The sequence below is a fragment of the Caloenas nicobarica genome, chromosome 1 (assembly GCF_036013445.1).
Source record: "Caloenas nicobarica isolate bCalNic1 chromosome 1, bCalNic1.hap1, whole genome shotgun sequence".
NCBI classification, from domain to species: Eukaryota; Metazoa; Chordata; class Aves; order Columbiformes; family Columbidae; genus Caloenas; species Caloenas nicobarica.
The window spans coordinates 125,680,850-125,701,299 of NC_088245.1; the positions used below are offsets into that span (position 1 = coordinate 125,680,850).

The 20,450-nt window shown below is 38.3% G+C and overlaps 1 protein-coding gene across 3 annotated transcripts in view; it reads right to left on the reverse strand.

Moving 5' to 3' along the window:
* Positions 1-11,525: 11,525 nt before the first annotated feature.
* The window catches only part of BACH1 (BTB domain and CNC homolog 1), a 29,132-nt gene continuing 20,207 nt past the window's right edge, over positions 11,526-20,450 (reverse strand). For 2 of the 3 annotated variants that reach the window (XM_065626719.1, XM_065626718.1), the window contains exons 4-5: positions 19,935-20,141; positions 11,526-14,896 (exon numbers count right to left, since the gene is read on the reverse strand). In XM_065626719.1, the coding sequence (XP_065482791.1) occupies positions 14,435-14,896; positions 19,935-20,141 (669 nt within the window). In that variant the 3' untranslated portion in view covers positions 11,526-14,434. Of the gene's footprint in view, positions 14,897-18,500; positions 18,585-19,934; positions 20,142-20,450 lie in introns of all 3 variants that reach the window. The other variant, XR_010605631.1, reaches the window with a different exon arrangement.

Genomic DNA, 20,450 nt, shown 5'->3' on the forward strand with positions numbered 1-20,450 from the left:
GAAGGAGATCATGGTGGGGAAGAGTCAGGGCACCTTAGATGGCCCTGGCTGCAGGGATCTCATGGTGGGGACTTAGTGGAGCTAACAGAGGACTTTGAACCAGCACTACAAGAGGCATGCAAGGTATCACAAGGTGCTGTAACATCTCCTTTCCTCTTCCCAAGCTATTTATAGCCATCTGGAGCACCCAGGCAACCTCCACATCCAGAGCGTTTGAGGAGGCAGAATAAAGACTCCGGACCCAGGTCCTTGAGGCATTGGGCTAGAGGCTTCCCAGGCCACCAGGCTGCTTTTTCCTGTGACCGATCTGGTAATTTATCTCACTTTGCCACAGTGAGAAAGCCCCACTCCAGGGTTTTGTCTCAGACTTGGCATGAGGAGAAGGGTCTTTATGATGTAGATAATTTAATTAGTTCGAAAGCAAGCACATACTGGGCATTGCTAATTGCAAGACAGATCTGGGATAAAAGGGAGAGTCACCTCTCTTCTTTTGTGAACTTCATTTATTCCTCCTGGGTTGAGTTCCCTGTCTTGTACAGAAATCTCCATGTGTCTGAGTTGCTTGACAAAACAGTTGTTGATTTTCACTGCACGTAGCTGAGCTGAAGTCATTTAATGTCGCAGAAATCTTAATCAGCTGCATTAGAAGAACAAGAATGTTGATTTCATAATTAATTTTAAATTTCTTGCACTTTCTATCATAAACCTGGAAACACTATACATCATTGTTAGTGATGGGTATTCTGGTTTACCTCTTCCTGAATTATTCAAATTACTTCACAAGAGGAAAAGTCTATAGAAAAGTCATTTCCTGAAGTTCAAAAAGAGTTTTGAACTATTTTCAACTTAGTTTGATGCCAGCGAGCTAGAATTAAACTTTTCTTAATCTAGATTGTTTCCTTAAAGAGCACATACTGCTGGATAGAATAGCAAAATTATTCAGGGTTTTATTTAAAGGAGCAGGAAAAGGTCAGAAGGAAAAAGGCCTTTTTAACAGAGATCAGCAAATAAACACAGGAGAAAATTACTCAGTGAATAAAAAGAATGTTTCCTGTACAGTTTCTGACATAATGATTTTTATGCAGTGCATTCGTGAGCATAGATGTTCTTCACATAATCCAAGGAATAAGATGAGATCTTCCTCCCTAGCTTGAGACACATAGCTCAGGATTAAGAAACTTTTTAGAAACAACGCTGACCAACATAGGGAAGATCCTTCTCCACCACCTTCTCCACCACGTTCTCTAATGAAAGCATACACAGTTCCACCTAATAATCTCCATATTTTGCAAGAGGTCTATTACAAAGACTTGTCTTTCTTGCAGGTGCTCCTGCCACAACTCTTGGTCTTTGAAAGGAACAAGAAAACCTAATGTGAATAACATGGAAGATATTAAATCCTCAAGTTTAATATTGGAATTGGAAAAGAATTCAGCAAAACAGAAGTTGGTTGTTCAGCCTTTTGGAAGTTACAATTGCGGCTTGACTATGTGAGAAATGAAGAAGTTGAAGTGTTCTGAAAATATCCAGAAGTGTTCCCACATCCTTCTTATGATTTCTGAGAGCATTATCAGTGAAGTCAGTAAATCATCATGTGATCAGGCAGTCCCAAATAGGACTAAAGAGGAGCTAGTATTAAATGTCTGTTATTTATTAGCTGTTTGGACACTGTTATTTTTCTACTGTTTTGTTTTTCTGAATTCAAATGAAAAGTCTAGCTTGTCATGCCAAATTTTTAGAACATTTTCTCAGCATTGTTATCCTCACACAAAATACAATATTAAAAAACAAATGAACAAAACCCACAAAACAGTTGCTGTACGTACACAAATAAATACAAGTGAATGCAACTGCTGCACTGTTCTTGAGCAAAACTGACTGGTTATCTGTGACTACTTGGAGAAAGAAAAGAAGATGTCAACCCACTGAGAAACCACCCCTTACTCTCTCTATGGCCAGATTTGGCAGGGCTCTTTCACCTTCCACTTTGGAAACCAGACGTCTTCTTAGATTCAAGTTCTGCTACTACACACATTTTCAGTACTTGAAGATTCTTCCTGACTGTGGCTGTCATCTACACTTCCACATTACCACTACCTCTCTTTCTTGGAGATCTTATTCTACTAAGTAGGTTTCTTCACAAAGAGGAGGAAGGAACAAGAAAGAAAAGATATCTTTGTTCCTATTCCCTTTTTACTTCAAACCAAACAACTCTTTGAATTAGGCTTTCAGTGATACTTAGACTAAAGGATTGGATTCACCCATTTCAAATGACTGTATGAACTCTCCACCTATTTCTTATCTGGAAGCCTACATTAAAATAGATTTTTTTTTTTTTCGGTATTATTGTCTCTTCCTCTAGACATGATGCTATGCACAGCCAACAGAGAGTAGGAGGAGGACATCAAGAACTGAACTATGGGATCGCTCCCCACAGTCTTGCTAAAGTTCAGCCAAATAACTTGTAGATAACGATGGTGGCGGTCAAACTTAGAGCTTCAGGAGAGCTTCTAGGCCCAGCTGACAATCTTTAAGGTGCGTTAGATATATGGACATTAGGGCAGCTTCAGGTACCGAATTAGCCTGTTTATAGGCTTAGTTTACTAATGTATTAACAGGTTTTGCAACACTTGTTAAAATCCATTTGCTAACATTTGAAACACATAGAACCAGTTACATTAACCTGCTATCCAAAATCCCCAACTGGAACAAGACTGATTTCTAAGTGTTCAATTCAATGTAGATCTATTTAAAGAGTATCAGAGAAACATAAAACCAGGAGACTTAATCTGCTCTTGCCATTTTTATTCCGCCGTCTTAACACCCTCAAAATGTGTGATGCCCCAGTTGCTATAATGAATAAAGCTTTCACTAAACAAAATATCTCCCTATGATTTTTCAGATTTATTTTTTGGTCTTTCTAACTGTGTCAAGAAGGCTCTTGACGAACAGTCTCAGGGCGACTAGCAGCTCAGCAGGCTTCTGATCCACTTTCCTCATCCAACTAACACAGATGTCTACGGACTGTCTGGATGTGCCCATCAATTCCACTCGGCCCAATGCTGAGCTATGGGTGTACTAACTTATCAGACCTGTAGACGTATACTTGGATGAAAGCACTGCAGAAGGCCCGATCCAGTAGCTCCTGAGGCCTGCTTCCAAGCTCACCATCTGAATAGGCAAGAAGTCTGGTTCCAAAGCTAGTCTTACAATAGTCTTTAAAATGCAACACCAAAATCGTCCACATCAAATTATACAACACAGAAAGAACTACTTCCTTGCAGAAATGTGTAGGTTTCCCTTATTTCAACCTTATTTCCCAATTCATTTTTCCTGAATTAAGAATTCCTGTTTGCCCTTACAAGCTTGTTTAGATTCTTCTAATTTATTTACTGACTATGAGATGGTTTCCTGCCTATTTGTCTCAGCAGTATGATAATTCCCGATTTTGCTTGGTTATCTATTGGCTTTCTTTTAATATATAAAGGGTGCTTTGTTGTGCAATGCTTTAAAATGCATTCTTTTAATTTGAGGTTCCTAGTGCCTAAATTAATCAGATTCCCGGAATGAGAAGTCTTCTGCAAAAAACCATCACCAAGCTCTTCAACTATACTGCCTATATCCACTTTAAAACACCTTCTCTGAGGGAAGCTGGAGAGCTGCCAAAGATTTCAGTAGCGTCGTTTAAAGTTATCTTTCCCAGTTTCGCTTGGTTGACTGGATGTTATCCATTGCAATGTCTAAAGGGTGCTCTGATGCCCAGTGCTGGAAAAACTCTTTTACTCATGCCCCCTCTACAAGTATGATAATAAGTGCCATCAGGTATACAGGACATCTCATGAGCCTAATAGATAGGACTTATGGGAGATCCACATACTTGAAATGGTCCTAATCACCTGTCTTGAGGCAATCGAATCTTTCTACCAGCGCCACTGATAGCTGTAGCAAAATAAATCACAATGACAGGGATTTTACCTTGGAATTTCCTAGGCATCTAGTCAGGCAGGCGTATTTCTGTGTAGCAATCAAACTACTTATTGCAATTACTGTTCCCACAGTGAACGTCATTCCTCTGAATTTCTTCACCCCTGGAAGAACACAGTGTTTGAAAGCACATCCACTGAGATTTTTAAGCTAGCCTTAGTTCATCCAGAATATCACAGAATGGTTGGGGTTGGAAGGGACATCTGGAGATCATCTAGTCCAACCCACCTGCTAAAGCAGGTTCACCCAGAGCAGATCACACAGGAATGTGTCCAGGTGGGTCTTGAATGTCTCCAGAGCAGGAGACTCCACAACCTCTCTGGGCAGCCTGTTCCAGTGCTCTGGCACCCTCAAAGTTAAGAAGTTTCTCCTCATGTTTAGATGGAACCTCCTGTGCTCCAGTCTGTGCCCCTTTGCCCCTCATCCTATCATTGGGCACCACTGAAAAGAGTCTGGTCTCATCCTCTTGACATCCACCCTTGAGATATTTATAAACATTGATGAGATCCCCTCTCAGCCTTCTCTTCTCCAGGCTGAACAGACCCAGCTCGCTCAGTCTCTCCTCATAAGAAAGACGCTCCAGGCCCCAAATCGTCTTCATAGCTGCTGCTGGACTCCCTCCAGTAATTCCTTGTCCTCCTTCAACTGGGGAGCCCAGAACTGGATGCAGTTCTCCAGATGCGGCCTCCCCAGGGCAGAGTAGAGGGGGAGGGTAACCTCCCTCAACCTGCTGGTCACACTCTTCTTAATGCACCCCAGGATACCATTGGCCTTCTTGGCCACAAGGGCACGTTGTTGACTCATGGTCAACCTGTTGTTGACCAGAACTTCCAAGTCCTTCTCAACAACAGGAATCCTTGCCAGTTGGCAAGATGCTTCAATTTGTCTTAATACTTGTTTTGCAATTCTGTTGTTTGTAACAGAACAGCCTTGTCATAACCAACGTTTTTGTGCCCTCCTGCCAGATCCACTGAGGTTGCAGCCATGTTACACTACCAGCCATGAGACAGTTCAAGCCCCAAAGCAGAGCTGAAAAAGCTACCAGACCATATAATGTCCATGCTAGCATCCTTCTACAGAAGAGTGCTAGGACCCACACATCACATGCACCAGGAGACCAGATGAGAGGTGACAACAGGTCCAAGCCATTGCAGAGCAAATCTGGCCTCGACAAGCAGAAGAATTTCCAAGTAGCCCACGAATTTTGGCCACAGCGATGACTGCTGGCATCCCTGCTTCAGATTATCTGTGAAGGAGGTAAAGGCTGAGGATGCTGAAGCTACAGCTCTTGAGCTACACATGCAATTTGTCCTGCCATGGTAGTTTATACATTTAGATCCCTGACTGCCCAATGCTAACACTGAAGACAGTGGGAATAATGAAACATCAGAGAAAAGCACTTTTGTTGATGACCACCATTTAGTAAAAAATAAGGATGTACCATACCTAGTTTAATCTACAGTTCAGTGTTAGAGTTGCAAAAACCTGAAATGATTAAGCCATCATTTTTAAAACTGTGTGAGAGGAGTCATGACCAATATTACATCACTTTTTCATGTGTTTTCCTTCCTATCTGAAAAGCACAAAATAAGTTTTAAAGGGGATAAAAATAGCAGAAGAAAATCAGTAAAAGCACAAGACTTCTCTGAAGTCTTGCACAATATTCTTCTGATTTATAAAAAAATATGTATTAAATTACAGTCTAGTAAACAAGAAGAGTACAGTCCTGGATCCTACTAATTCATAGACTTGACTGGTGATGCTGCAGGATGACGGTCCTGCACACACAGGATTAGGACTCTTGTATGACTAGTCGCAAACTGAGAGGAAGAGAAATACAAAAAAGGACATTATAAAAGGGCTTTTTTTTTTTCCTCCTTCATTAGCTAGCTAAAAACATTGCAACAAGGTCTGAGATCTAGCTGAATTCTGCCAGTATCCCACCAGTGATTCTTAATGTAATGGATGTTGTGGTGCCAAGAGACACCAAACTCATTCATCAGCATTGTTCAGTATGACTTGAGATTTAGAGGGAAAATTAAAACCATAATTGCTTATGATTAATTTGATTTTTAAAGTATTTTTGCAAGCATCTATGAAATGCATCAGCTGGAGTGACTGTCTCCAGCTGCTGCAACTTGTTTTCTAATGGGAGAACAAAATCCGAGAATTGGTTTTTTTAAGATATGAACTTAGCATGAACATACGATACATTCAGCTCTAACAGGACTATTTTCAAGTGACAGACCACCTGTAGAAGATGGCTACAAATGAACAATTTCGACAATGCAATGCCTCCTGACCTGGTATGCGAGATCATGTTTCTCCCTGAGGTATTTTCCCTGGAAGAATTTGCACATCAAAAAGTTCTAACACCAAAATGCCAAACCCAAACAACAGCTGTTGGTTCCTCTTAAGCCTCAGCCTCAAATCACAGCTCCTTTGGGAAACAAACAGAAACTCCCTACAATGCACAGCAGCTGGGTTCTCCGCATAACATGTTTTTTTTGATTGATAGATCTCCTAAGTTTGCGAGCCAGCAAGCAAAATCTCAGCCATAAGAGTATCTCCAAAAGCATTGGAACGACTGTATGGCAAGTGCCTCAGTTGCAGCACCGAGCCTTCCTCCTCCCAGTTTATTTTTTCCCCGTTAAGAGCTCCACAGGGCAATCCAGTCAACAAAGAATATTTCTGGGATCAGATACCAGATCTTCAGATCAACACAACAGGAAAAGAGTAAAGAAGGATTAATGCGCCGTCTTATTTTATTGCTTGGTTTCAACAATGGTTCAGGCTGTGTTTCAGAGTCCAATGTTAAGTGTATTCTCTGGGCTGAAGCATAATCGTTTGATTTTAAGATGGGGCAGAAATAATTTTTGACAGCTCAAATAAAGGATTCTTTAAAGCTATTTTTGAGATGGGAAAAACAAAAGAACAGGTCATTTTCTATTACTAATTAAAGGCATTTGAAATACTTGGAAATTTCTCCTAACTGTAAAATAACAGTGGAATATATCAGCTTTGAAATAAAGATTTTCTTCGTATGACATCTGTACCTTCCTGCTTTTAACATTTGCATTTTCATGCATCGAGAATAAAGACCTTTCTACATATTGTTCAAACAAAAAGTTGTTTTCCAGTTTAGCTTGTCATTTTTCAAGTAAATTAATATCCCTAAAAGCACTTCCATTACTGTCTCTACAGGAAGAATTCTAGAATAAGATAATTGCATTTACGGCAGAAAATTTTGCCACACACACATGAACTATGTTGCTTGGGGCTTCTTTTTTTTTTTTTTTTTTAAACTTATGAGGGAAAAAGGGATATGGGAGAATTTACTTTTAGCATCTGTGTGTTACTGAGTTTTCTAGTAATTTATCTGCATAAATGAGAACTACGTAGAGTTCACCAATGTGAATGTGAATGATACTATCATAGTTTCTCAACAAAATAATTAAATACAAGTGTCTATTTTGTCTCAACTAATTCTTTCTCCTTCTCCCTTTCTTTGTGGGCAGCATTACATGGCACCAAGCGAGGGCTGCAGTTGACACTGTAAAACACATAAAATCAAATATTTTCTTCCAAAACGTGTGTCAGCTTTTTTTAATGCATAATCTATTTCTGTATTTACATAAAAACTTCTTCTCTTTTAGAAAATATATAATGTGAGCTCCTTGATCTAATAGTACATTTAACATTAAAAGTTGCTACGATACTGTTAGGCCAGGCCCCAAGGAAAGTCTCATTGTACACCCCAATTCAGCTATATTCACAATGCAGAAAGCCTCAGGAAATATTTTGTTAATTATTTTATTGTTGTTCCCATTTCTGTCTTGAATTCAAGTCCGTAAAATAAGATATACTTCAAGAATGAAAAGATAACGGGCAGAATGTATGCTTTTGGAATTCAAACCTGAATTCAGTCTAACAACATCAGTAACCAGTATGCTGCATTTGCACCACTGATCTGTTGAAATTAGTAAGGTGAACGCTAAGCATAATTTGCAGGTTGAAAAGCTAGATAGCAAAATTTGTCTTCTAAATTACTTTAAGAAAATTATTTAAATTTGCTTTTCCACTGGGTTTTGGGAGGGTTTTAAACCAACAAACATTGATGTAGTTGTTCTCACTTTGAGAAGTACAGTACACAGTATCATGCTGCCATCTATAGTGTAAAGAACAAGACTGCACTGATACCAAATTCTAAAAGAAGCCACTGGATACTCAGCATTCATAGAATGAAAATGATCCAGGCTTCTCAAAGGACAAGCGATCAACAGAGATGCACAAACACATTTGTGTGTAGTTCACATCGTGGGCACAAATAACACCACATCAGCACTCTCAAAAATCAGCTTCTATTTAACTGCATGACATGGAGATTTGGGAATCTAGATTACACACGCAGCTTGGAAGAAAAAAGTTACAGAAATAAAATCTTCACATACCAAAATGATTCAGGCATTGAGATTCTTCTGTTCTCAAAGTGGCTCTTCATGAAATTATATACTTTTGCAGAAAGCTGAGTATAAGAAATTGTGATAAATTTCCATGAAAACTGGAAACCTGTTTGCCTGTTACGAAAATAATGGAAAAGTCTTTTTTTTTTTTTACGTGGAAATCCTGTAAATTACCAACTTCTGTCTTCTAAAATCTGACACTTCCTGGTTTTATTTCCTTTGGTGTTTGTTTTGTTGTTTCAGCTTTTTTAAATTAAAAAACTGAGAGAACAAACAAAGAAGTTCCTTGTTTAATCTGGTTCTGACTGAAATCCCAAAAGCAGATGACATTTTTCTGATGTCCTCTACAGGTATTACAAATTTACAAATACCTTCATCTTGACCCTCTAGTTCTGGAACATCATGAAATCACTGATAAGTCACTTTTTCATTAGTAAAAAGTGTGCACCACATTACCAAAATGTTGATCATTTTCATCTGAGATAGAGGTAGAAAGAGGTAGAAAGAGAAGTGGAAGCTTTGCACAGGCTGTAGCACTCAGAAAAAGCTTCTCAGCAGCTGAAAGGGGAATGAAACCACCACATGCACCCAAAGAACGCTTCTATCTGATCACTGCTGTTCAAGACTATCTACAAGCAAATATTCAGCTTCTAGTGAACTTTACAAACACAGCCTCAGGGCTTTCTAGTGAATATTGACCACGCAATGTGGTTCTTTAAGTGCGAGGCAATATTGGCAATAGTTTCCTGAATAAGTAAACCTAGTATTTTGACAATATAATCCACCACCAAACAGATTTATTTTCAGTTGTAATCTAAAACTGTTTTGATTCTCCCGCAGTCACGCTATCCCTGCTCATAGCCCAGAATGCCTATTTAAGTCTTTCAGAGGTAGCAAGTCAAAACACTGTCCTAAAACTAAAATGAGATTATAGTTTATCCTGTACTTTGCAAATCCTGTTATTAGGTTATTTTACATCCCTTAATCAAAATCTTTTTTGAAGAGGGACTATTTGTTTGTGTGCCTACAATATCCAGCATATATTAAAGCTATTTTGTTTAATAGTTATCCTTAGAAAGCTATGTTGTATTCTGAATGAACATGATTATAAATGTGTCTTCCACTTTTCTTCGAAACAGTGGAGAAGGGATAGCAAAACACCTTCTCTACTCTGAACTAGAAGGAAAAAAAAAAAAAAAAAAATCAGGTTCTAGCATGCACTCCTGACAGCTTCTACGCTGAAAGTTTCCTGGTTCGACAGGAAAATAAGCACTTTTCATTCCTTATTTTTAAACCTACAACATGCCAAAACATTTCCCAGCAACAAATGTCACCACCTGGACCTGTGAAGGTCCTGGTCCACCACCTTGTTCTCAACAGAAATGTCTGTTGAAACATCCTGTTCATTTCTCTGAACCCTGCTTTCCTGGACCCATCCCTGCTGCCTAAAGATAGGGAAAAAAAATTATTTCTAGTGTCCACAATCTGTCAGATTAATATTTGCAATTCAAAAAGATTAAAAATAATAATAAAAAGCCTAAGTGCAGTCTATCCAAATCTATGAGGCCTGGAGAGCATAACATGCTTAAATAGGCTTTTACAATATTCATATTCATGAAGTCTCTATAATTCAAACCTGTGCTAAACCAGCTCATTTTCCCTTATTTTTCTCCTGTGCACAAAAATTCAACTGCAGTAAGTATTAATGCATCAGTACTAAAATTCTCCTTTATACATGCTAGTGAATGGCAGCTGTGTGCTTCTGAGGCTCATTCTTCTGAAGAACAAAAACAAAACAAAGAAGAAATCAATAAGCAAACAATAGAATATCAAACAGGCATTGAAGTACAGCTTCTCAGTGTCAAAAAGGGACAACATTCACTTTGCTCTGTAAAGATCAACTATTTTGTTTACATACTAACCCTTGTCACAAGAGCTATTAAAGAAATTAGTTCCAAAACTGCATATGTTAAAGTAGGTGCTTTTATCTTCTTTTCAACTTTTGCAGAAATTTTGCTCTTTAAACAGATTTCACTTAGTTCAGTCATGCTAGGATGAAAGCTCAGAGCTCACAGAAAGGGTGCCAGTTATCAGCAGTTCCTCATTTCTTACTTCCTAAGAAAAGATCCAGAGCTATAACCAATTGTGCAGTTCTGATCTTTGGTGTATGTACCTTTTAGCTTTTGTTGCCATTGTTTCTTGCTGAATATTAAGAGGAGCTTTAAACATATCACAGACTCTTGCATCAAGAGTTTAAGTTTCCTCAAAGAGAAACCACACTAACATTCTGGTGCAAACTAACATTTTGGTTCTTGAAGGCCATAAATGCACAGTACACTAACTAAATCCAAGTGACAATGAATTCCAACAACAAAACTGTCCTGGAGAAAGAGATATGGCTTTTACTGCCTTATCAACTATAAGCAGCAAGTTGAGCTTTCTAATCAACCATTTTGCTTTCCAGCATTTTCCCCAAAAAATGCATTTTAACTTCTAATGAAAGGTCTGCTGGTGGGATCATACAATTTCGGACTTGAAAGAGTCAAATGCTCAGGTTACAAAAACTTCAGATGAAGTAAGGCTTCTAATGAAAAGCTTTCTGAAGGAGGTAAAAAGCAATACTGAAAGGCTACATCAGTATCACAGTTTACTGTTTAGGAGATACAGAGGGAGTTTCATGCACTGATCTGTATTATGCATATAATCATCACCTCCAAGTTTTTTCTAAATACAACAAACCTATGGTATCCCATTAATCAGTCATTTAACTTTTCTCTCCCTTAAAACAAAAGAAATAAAATAATAATAAAAACAATAAAATTAAAGATCCCAAGAAAAGAAAACCCACTCAAACAGAACAGGACACAAAGACATCAAACTTACAGGAAATTTATTCCGACTCGGTAATATTTGCTACTGCGTGTATTATTCGGGATCTTATAAACTATATAGACTACTTTGCTACTGTTGTCAGAAGTATTTTAGTAGTACTACATAAGTGAATAATGCACCAGCAAAGACTTCCACTGCAAAAGATTTGTACAAAAGAGAAAAGCCTTTGTAGAAAGGATAGTGGTTTTTATTGCAGTCTTAGAAAATATTGAATTATGAAAGATACAAAATCAACTGTTGTAATTATCTGTTTATTTTACAATCTGTATGCCATCATACTCTTATGGCTTTAAGATAGTCTGTCCAAAGTATTTTAAAACATGCTTTAATAAAGTATTTTACAATTTCAAAATTGAGTATTTCTTTACTGAAAAAAAACCCAAAACAAAACAAAAAACTCCAAAACATTTACCTGAGAATTCTGTATCATAAAATTGTCCATCATTCTTCACTTTTGCAAGTTGATCATATAGGCTATAGAAGTCAACATGCAACTTGTATGTTTACTGTATTAAATAAATATTTTTAAAATTAATTAGATGAAGCTGGTTAGGCCAAAGCCTACTCTCAAACTTCATCAAGTTCATCATAGGTTTAAATACCTGACATGAATTTCAAATGTCACTGAAATGCCAGCCATGATTGCTGCTCTGGAAGCCCTGCTCTGTCTGCCGGACGGCATTCAGACCCGGCTGAGCACCGGACCGCAGCAGTGGAGCTCAACTCTTTGGTTGACATTCCGACCTCTGAACTTGGTAATCACTGACTTTGTTTTCCAACATCCATAGCCAAGCGTGTCAGGGGTTTGGGCCACGGGAGATGTTTAAGCTCCCAGCCGGTCATTCTCTACATATATGCTCCACCCCTTTATAACAAGCATTTAACCCAAGGAATTCCATTTTAGAGTATGCGTACTATAGGATAATGCTTTAATGTCATTATCCACGTCATTTCAGAACATCACCAGCTTTAAAGGTGATATTATGTAAGGACAGTAGAGGGGTCTGGGGCCTTCTGATTTGTTTTTGTTTCTTGTTGGTTTGCTTTTTAAATAAAATAGAAACTTCAGAGCAAAACACTGCCTAGGGTGGCAGCACAGAACAGAGGAACGATTAAATTACCCAGGCATTTACAGATGCTGGAGAACCAGAGAGCTTCACAAGTAATACATATATAGAATAAACATATATAAATGATAGCAATTTAAAAGAATTTCAATTTGATTTAAAATCATTTCAATTATCTGAAAAGATATCAAAAGCAGCAGAACTCTCATGATGTCTGCCATACAGTATTTGTTTCTGAATTTCAATTACTGCAAGCACTGTGATTTATACAAGCTCTGCTCCATTAACAAATTTACCCCTTTAAAAAGATATATGAGGAAAATCCAAGGATATCACTAGAGATATGAATCAACTTTCAATCCCATAGGTGAGGTAGTGTAGTCATTTGTATTACATGCTGGTTATGAGAAGTACTGTTGAAATCTGTCAAACTTTTAACTTTTGCTTTAAATAAGTGGCTTAATAGTCTTAATACATTTATTAATGCTACGTTACCTATAAAGGGAGACGAGAAGGGGAAAAAAAAAAGAGCCTTGTCAAGAACATTCTTCAGCAAGTTTTGTCTCACTGCAAGATAAAACTGCAAAGCAGTATTTACAGTAGTCCTTTGCTTAGTTGCTGCCTACTGTACATGCACACAGACACAAAAAGCTAATATACATTCTGAGGTAGGAAATGAAGAATTCCACTGGCTTGTACAAGATTCTTCATGTTTTGTAAACCAGCAAAACCAAAGTTCTCTGTGGTGAGGTTCAATACTTAGTTCAGGTGTGAGAATAACATCTAAATAACGAAGCATCCTTGGTATACAATAAGCACTTACTGCCACGTAAAAAAAAAAAAAACCACACCTAAAAAACAGGGATTCTTTTTAGTGGCTGAATTTCTCCTTCACAAAGTAAATAAAGGAAATCTCTCCAGCCCATTTCCTTATTATACTTTCTCTATATTTTTACTTACAGCACAAGCCATTGAAAATGCACTGCAGGTTTAGCCATAAAAGTATCCTGAAGATTAAAATTCTGAAATAGATATTTACTGGTCCCAGTGATTAGAGATCAAATACATTTGTAGATTACTTTAGGCTATTGGGCACCGAAGTAATGAAGAATTTGGTGCCTGAATACCTTGGGGAAAAAAAAAAAAAAAACATGTCCTTAAACTTTCCTAATACTTAGATTCCAACTTACCACAAACAGCAACCATCTTGAAGGTGCTAGGATAGCAAGTCACAATATAGAAATGAATTTGAACTAGCATATGGGATTCAGATGCCAGAAGATCCAATGTGCACGAATCAAAGAATTCCATCAATTTCAAACTTCTGCCTCTCCCAGTATTGCTGTTACTCCTCCCACAAAATTTAGAAAAGAGAGCAGCACCTCCACTGTTCCAGTTGTCTTAACTATGTACTGGAGAGCTAAGACAAAAGCATGTATTCAATAAAAGCTGGCTCTAGTTCAGGGATGGGAACAGCAGGAAGTAATCAGCTGTTCCAGAGCACACTTGCCAGAATCTCCTCATGCTATCATGTCATCCTAACCCATCTAAAAAGAAACATTTACAGAGCTATCTACGCTCCTTAAGGTTTGTTTGCCAGGAAAAAAAGAAATCTTACAGAGATAGGAACTCCAGGTATAGAAGTCATTATGCATAAACACCTCTTGAGATGCAGAGTGGCATTAGGTGCTGTGGCGTAAATCAGAGTGAAGGCTGCTCTATACCTGAATGAAAGCTTCTGCACAAATAAACATCTGTGCACAGAGTTTATACTTTCTAATAACTTTCCTCAACTCTCCTTGGCATCACCACACAGAAAAACCTCCAAGGCTGACACATCCAAATTACACTCTAGAACTACACAGAACAAACCCAACACTTGCCAAATAATATAACGACCATATAATTGTCAATGTGGTTTCAAAACAAAGTTTCATCTTTTCTTTACGATAATGCTCAATTACTTTATGATAATGCTCACACTTTTAGTTGCAACATTGAGAGGCTGGCAATAGGAAAAGAATCAAGTCACTCATCTGTAGTGCATTTGTCAGTCATTTGCTGACAGAAGTCTGTAATCCCACCGCTCTGTCCGCACTGTTCCACAAGTGAAGTTTTCTCAAACGTTCTTACAGAAACTGGATGCAGTTCTTGTGCTTGATCATATGTTGCATCAGACACGCTTTTCACACACTGATAACAAGAACTCTGCTCATTTGTAGATGTAACACCTGAAAGACCATCTGCTAATTCTACACATGCTGGTATCGCAAGCTCACTATCAGATGGAGTTGTTCGTTCTCTCTCCGGGAATAAAAACGAAAGTGGACAATCTGAGGAAGAATATTTTGCAAGTATTTGTATTTGCTCATGACTCAAGGCTGCTTCCTTACACACCTGCTGGCAAAGTCCAGTCAGATTCTGCTTTGTCTCACCCAGAGTTGACAAAATGTGGTTTCTTTCCTTCAGCAACTTCTCCTTCTCATTTTGCTGCAAGAAGAAAAATAGCCTTTTAGTCTACATTTTAACACAAAAACTATGGTTTATGTTCCTACTGAAGCTACAACAAGACTCTAAATAATCTGGTCTGCCAAAACAGAAGTAACTTGACAATGACAAGGTTTAGAAGTGACACAATCAAATGCCTACTCCTGAAAAGCTAATTTTACAGTGTAAATGCATTTAAACCATTACCACTGGACCGACAAAACATTAAGCAGGGCAGTCTTCATAGAGAGTTATATTTTAAAAGTTAAATGTTGAAAACCAGACATCGCATTTTCACTACTGATACTGCTCTGCTATATGAAAATAAATTCACTTCTCAAGAAGTGCCAAGTTCACTGTAGAACAAACAATGGAGTTAAGAAGAGTTTCTAAAGTAAACAGAACACACAGGAAAGTTAAAGTAATAAAACATGCTAAGCTTGTAAATAAAATATTTTATCTGGAAATGCTGCAATCTGATTTGTTTCAAGGCTCCAACTAGAACACTGGAAGTTAAAAAATTTAAAGTGGCGTGACAGATTAGTGAACTGAAGAGACAAGAACAGAGGTGCCAGTAGGTAGGTAACCTACTATAGGAACAGGAGAATACTAGCTGAATATTTGGGTTTTATTTACACAGCAAACATGCTTAGGAGAGGCAGACACCTCTCTGACATGAAATAAGAATGTCCTTGCTCTGAAGACCTTACAGTCTAGCTACATAAAGCAAAAGAATTTTCCAAACACAGGGCACCAAAAAGGATGGCAATTCACTAATGAATATCAAGTAGAAAAAAGTATCATTCATTAAAAATTTGTTTGTTGGGTTTTTTGGTTGTGTTTTTGTTGTTGTTTTGGTTTTGTTTGGTTGGTCTTGGCAGGGTTGTTTTTGTTTTGGTTAGGTTTTTTTCCTTTTTTCTTTTATTCAATGTCATGAATTTTTCTGAGACTTCTCATACAACTGGCTGAAGATGAAAGGACTGATAACTGAGAGGTCTAATGATGGAAACAAGGAATACCTGGAATAAAGAAAAATGAGGAAATGGCAAAGAAGGACAGGAAACAAGCAACACCATAATGAAACAGTTGAAATAAAAGGACAAAACCAAATATGCCACATATTTTGAGTTCTATAATTAATTAAAAGAAGAGGCAGAGTTTTGAAGACATACAAAGCTTTAAATAGTTCTTAAGAAATAAATTTTAAACATAGGGACTGTGTGCTATTAATATTGCTATGTCGATTCACTCTTAGAAAGTTATTTTCAGTCCTCCTCACATTCCTTTTTGCAGGAGAAACTCATACTGCAACCTCTACAACTTCTTTCTGAAGGAACTGACTAACTTTAAGTGGCATTTTGCAAGAGCAGCAGTTGTTGCCAGTCCTTTTTGCTTAAAACATTTAGAAAGAGTGCTTTGCTAATAAACTTCTTGTCAGCATATCGGGAACTGCTGTTGCCACATCTCCTAATGCAAAATCACTTTATGTACATTTCAGGTTATGCAGAGGCACTCAGCTGTGTATTATGGACTGATGAAATTAGTTTGGACTACTGTCTAACACAAACTTCAACATGCAGAAATAGTTATTCCAGTGTCAATTCCCCACCTTTGTCTGAAGTTGTTGACAGATTAATACCTTTAAGTATTGTTTTATTTTAGCAGCCTTGTACTAATACTGTGAAGTAATGTCAGCTAGTTTTGACGTCATAATAATCAAACAGAGCTCTTTTAATTGTTCTGGTAAGTAATCTGTTTTGTTCACACATTTCCTCTCTCTGTATAGTATATATAACAAGATCTCAATTACAATTCTTGGATTACAGCCTACAGTGTATCACTTGCCAACATATCCTCCATCTGAGCTACAGAATCTCCAGAGAAGTAGTGCTTCCTGAAGCCAGTTGTCCTTTACTCTGCTTCCCCTCACAGGTACCCTCATTTTAAAGTTCTGAAGTGAGAAAGTACAAGGAATGTGAATACACACAGGTTTTCTAACAAGCCAACATCACCCTTTAGTGGCCCACGTCTATTCTCAAATATGGAACATTAGCGAACAATAAGAACACACAGGTTCACTTGAAAAAACATTAAGTGAAGACTATATGGGGGCCAAAATGACCCTATCAGTACAAAAGATCAAGAGAAATGACGCAACTTAATTCTCCCAGATAACAGTTAGATTCAGTATCAAATAGCACTTTTCTTCAAAATAAGTAGAGCTTAACATAAGACTTTCAATCTTACAGAATCACTTGGGTGGGAAGGTACCTTAGGAGTTCTGTAGTCCAACCTCCTGCTCAAAACAAAGTCAGTTCTGGGTAAGATCAGGCTGCTCAGGGCTTTGCTCAGTCATGTCACAAAAACCCCCAAGGACAGAACATGCACAATCTCTCTGGGTAACCTGCTCCACTGCCTGCCTGTCTCCACTGGAAAAAAAAAGTCTTTCCTTGTATACAGTTGAAACCTCTCATTTTAATTCATGACAATATCTCCTGTTCTCCTGCTGTGAAGTACTAACCCCTGGCAGGCTGGAGATCTTCCACTCCCAATGCCTACATGATCTTGAGGACTTCCCCATAGATATGGGCAGGTGGCTACTAGGTCTCCCCACATCCATCTCTTCTCCAAGCAGAGGCCCCATTTCCCCTGCCTCTCACCACAGCGTAAGTACTCCACGCCTCACCATCCTGGTGGCCCTCTTCCTAACCTTGTTCCTGTTTGTCAATGTACATTTGGCACTGGGGTGGTCAAAACTGGGCAAAAGAGTCAGTCTTACACATGCTGCTAAGCATAGGAGTACAATTGCTGCCCTTGAACCACTGGCTGTGTTCCTGTTAACCCAGCCCACAACCCCGATGGCCTTTTATTCAGCCAGGACAGATTGCTGACCCATGTTCAGTTTGCTGTCTGCCCAGAACGCTAAGGTCTTTTTCAGTGAAGCTACTGCCCAGCCGGTCAGTCTCCAGCCTCTACTCATGCAGGGAGTTAGACTGTTTCAGATATACGACTTCCCAAGAAACATAGCACTAATACTAGCTTTTAATCTGAGAGAACAAAAACCTGATAAGAGACAACGAATAGAAATTAATATAAGACTATATGCTGCACATACTGGAAGTCAGGATGAGGAATTTAACCAATTAATATTTCCTAACAGACTATAGTACAGAGTATTAACTTGTCAAGCGTTTTCAAACTATAGCTACACTATATTATCCTCTCTCAAAGCCACATTACAGAGGATACCATGCAAAGATCAAAGACCTACAGGTCTGAGACACATGACTGACCCATAGAAGAAGGAACGAGGCAGGAGTCATCTCGCATGAAGCATCCTGGATGTACCACACAATGCTTTTCAGAGATGTCTCCTTTCTTCCACCCACCTGGAAATTACACCTAGACAGAGCTTAAAGTTCCTGTAGTTGTGCACAACCTACACAAGTTTGATGGTGCATAACATCAGCTGCTGTCAGACATGCTCAACAGCTCCAGACAAGGTTTTTTCAGGAAGTTCTGAAGAAACTTACGTGCAGAGTTTGGAAAAAACCAAGCAACTGGAACACATTTGTGCCTAGAGCACGATTCATAACTCGGACCTCACCTTACAATTCTCAACACTCATTGTCTAGACCTTGCACAGTGATCTTTGTCAAACAGCAGATATTCAGCCTCTTCTAGCCCAGGTCTACAGAAGAAAGGATATAGTACTATGATTATCAGTCACTTAGTCAACTACGGGTCTAATCTTGCAGATGAGTCTTTAATTTCCCCCTCCCCCCAACTGTTGCATAATCTTGACAAAGTTACATAACAAACAGAAATGACACTATGACAATTCTGCACTGTCAGAAATGAAACTTCTCTCTTAAGTCAAAATAATATAACTGTTATTAACATAATCACTTGATTTCCCTCCCAGAGTATCATCTTCATTCAGCACACTGAATGACTTGCTCTGGCAACTCATCAGGGCTGTACGGCACTGCAGGCCTTCCTTCATAGTCTCTCTCATTTGTTGAAGAAGTGCATGTACTGAAAGATGATGGAGCACTTCAGGAAAATAAGTTTCTAGCCCATGGCACTTTGCTCTAGTTTCCTTTTCACTCTGAAGTTGTAAGTAGAAAGGTGCAACATAAATGACTGCATATGTTCCTAGCTGATGCAGATACAAAATTCATGTACATAAACATGAAGTCTAAAACACTCCGTAAACAAGAATTAAGAGTATGGTAACCCTAAACAACTGAACCATTTACTGCACATGGTAGGATCAACTCTGCAACTGAGGTGAGAAGGTCAGAAACAAAGACCAGAAAAGCCATTCACAATCATTTTCTTGCCAGAACTTCAGATTATGCACATTTCTTTTAAGTTACATATTTAAATTTTTATTGTCTTTTAAGAAGGAGAAAAAATATAAACAGATGGTTGTAGAGAAATCTGGATGCATTAGATCCTCAGCTACAATCTTGATACAGTTGCTAAAAAGGCAAGCAGCTTCCTGAATTAATCTGTGTCTTCCGCCTTTCTGCAAGGGTCTCATTTTTGAGATTCAAGACTCAGGAAACAGTTTGCCAGCCCATGTTGATATGTTACAAGAACAATACTTGCACAACTTACAATTGCACAACAGTAAACTTGATCATGAGCAATACCACAAGTTGAAGAACAAAGGCACAAAGCAAGAAAAGGTAAGGAGGTAGAAAACAAAGTAAAGTGGGATGAGGGTCCGGGAATCATCCAGTACAATTAAGCACAATGCTGACGGGCTTCAAAAACACCATTCACGAAAAATTATGCTGGGATGCACTTTTACTTGAAGGGAAACAGGTCCACAGAAGGAAAAATGTGTGTACTTTAGAGTAAAGCACAGAAAATCTAGAACTGCTACCAAGTAGTCATCCAAGACAGATAATGTTTTCTGATCTCAAGTACAAGAAGTAGTAAACCACCTCACTCTCAAACTACTGCCAGACATCCAGTCAAAATGTTTAGAGAAAGACTCAAGTCAACAGTAATGAATATTTATACATACCAGTTTTTCAATTTCAGATTCAAGATTTTGTATGCAGTCGAGTTTCCTCTTACGACATCGCTGTGCTGCAATTCTATTTTTACTTCGTCTTCGGATATCATGAATACAGTCCAATTGTTCAGGAGTTAATTTATGCATCTTCAGAAATGACTGGAAGTCATTTCTGGAAAGTGAGATAATCCTTTGTGCATTAAATGGCAGTTTTACCTAGGATGTAAGATACAGTTGTAAATCAAAGGTGAAACTGATAAACACCAACAGGCCAATTCAAGTTTTTAAGCATTCTTTACCACACCACTCATCTTTCTTCCTAAATCTCAGAGACAAGAGTAAGCTAATGTAGCCATCAGGTGAGGTGGATATAACCCTGGAGTTTCAACTAGATGGATTCAAGCACAGGCACATGTACTTTGCACATTTACACTAGATCTTCAAAAGCATATTCAGAGTAGGATGAACTCTTTCCTTGTGTGCAGCAAAGCAATTAGGTGATACACTCTAGGAAAATAAGTTTTG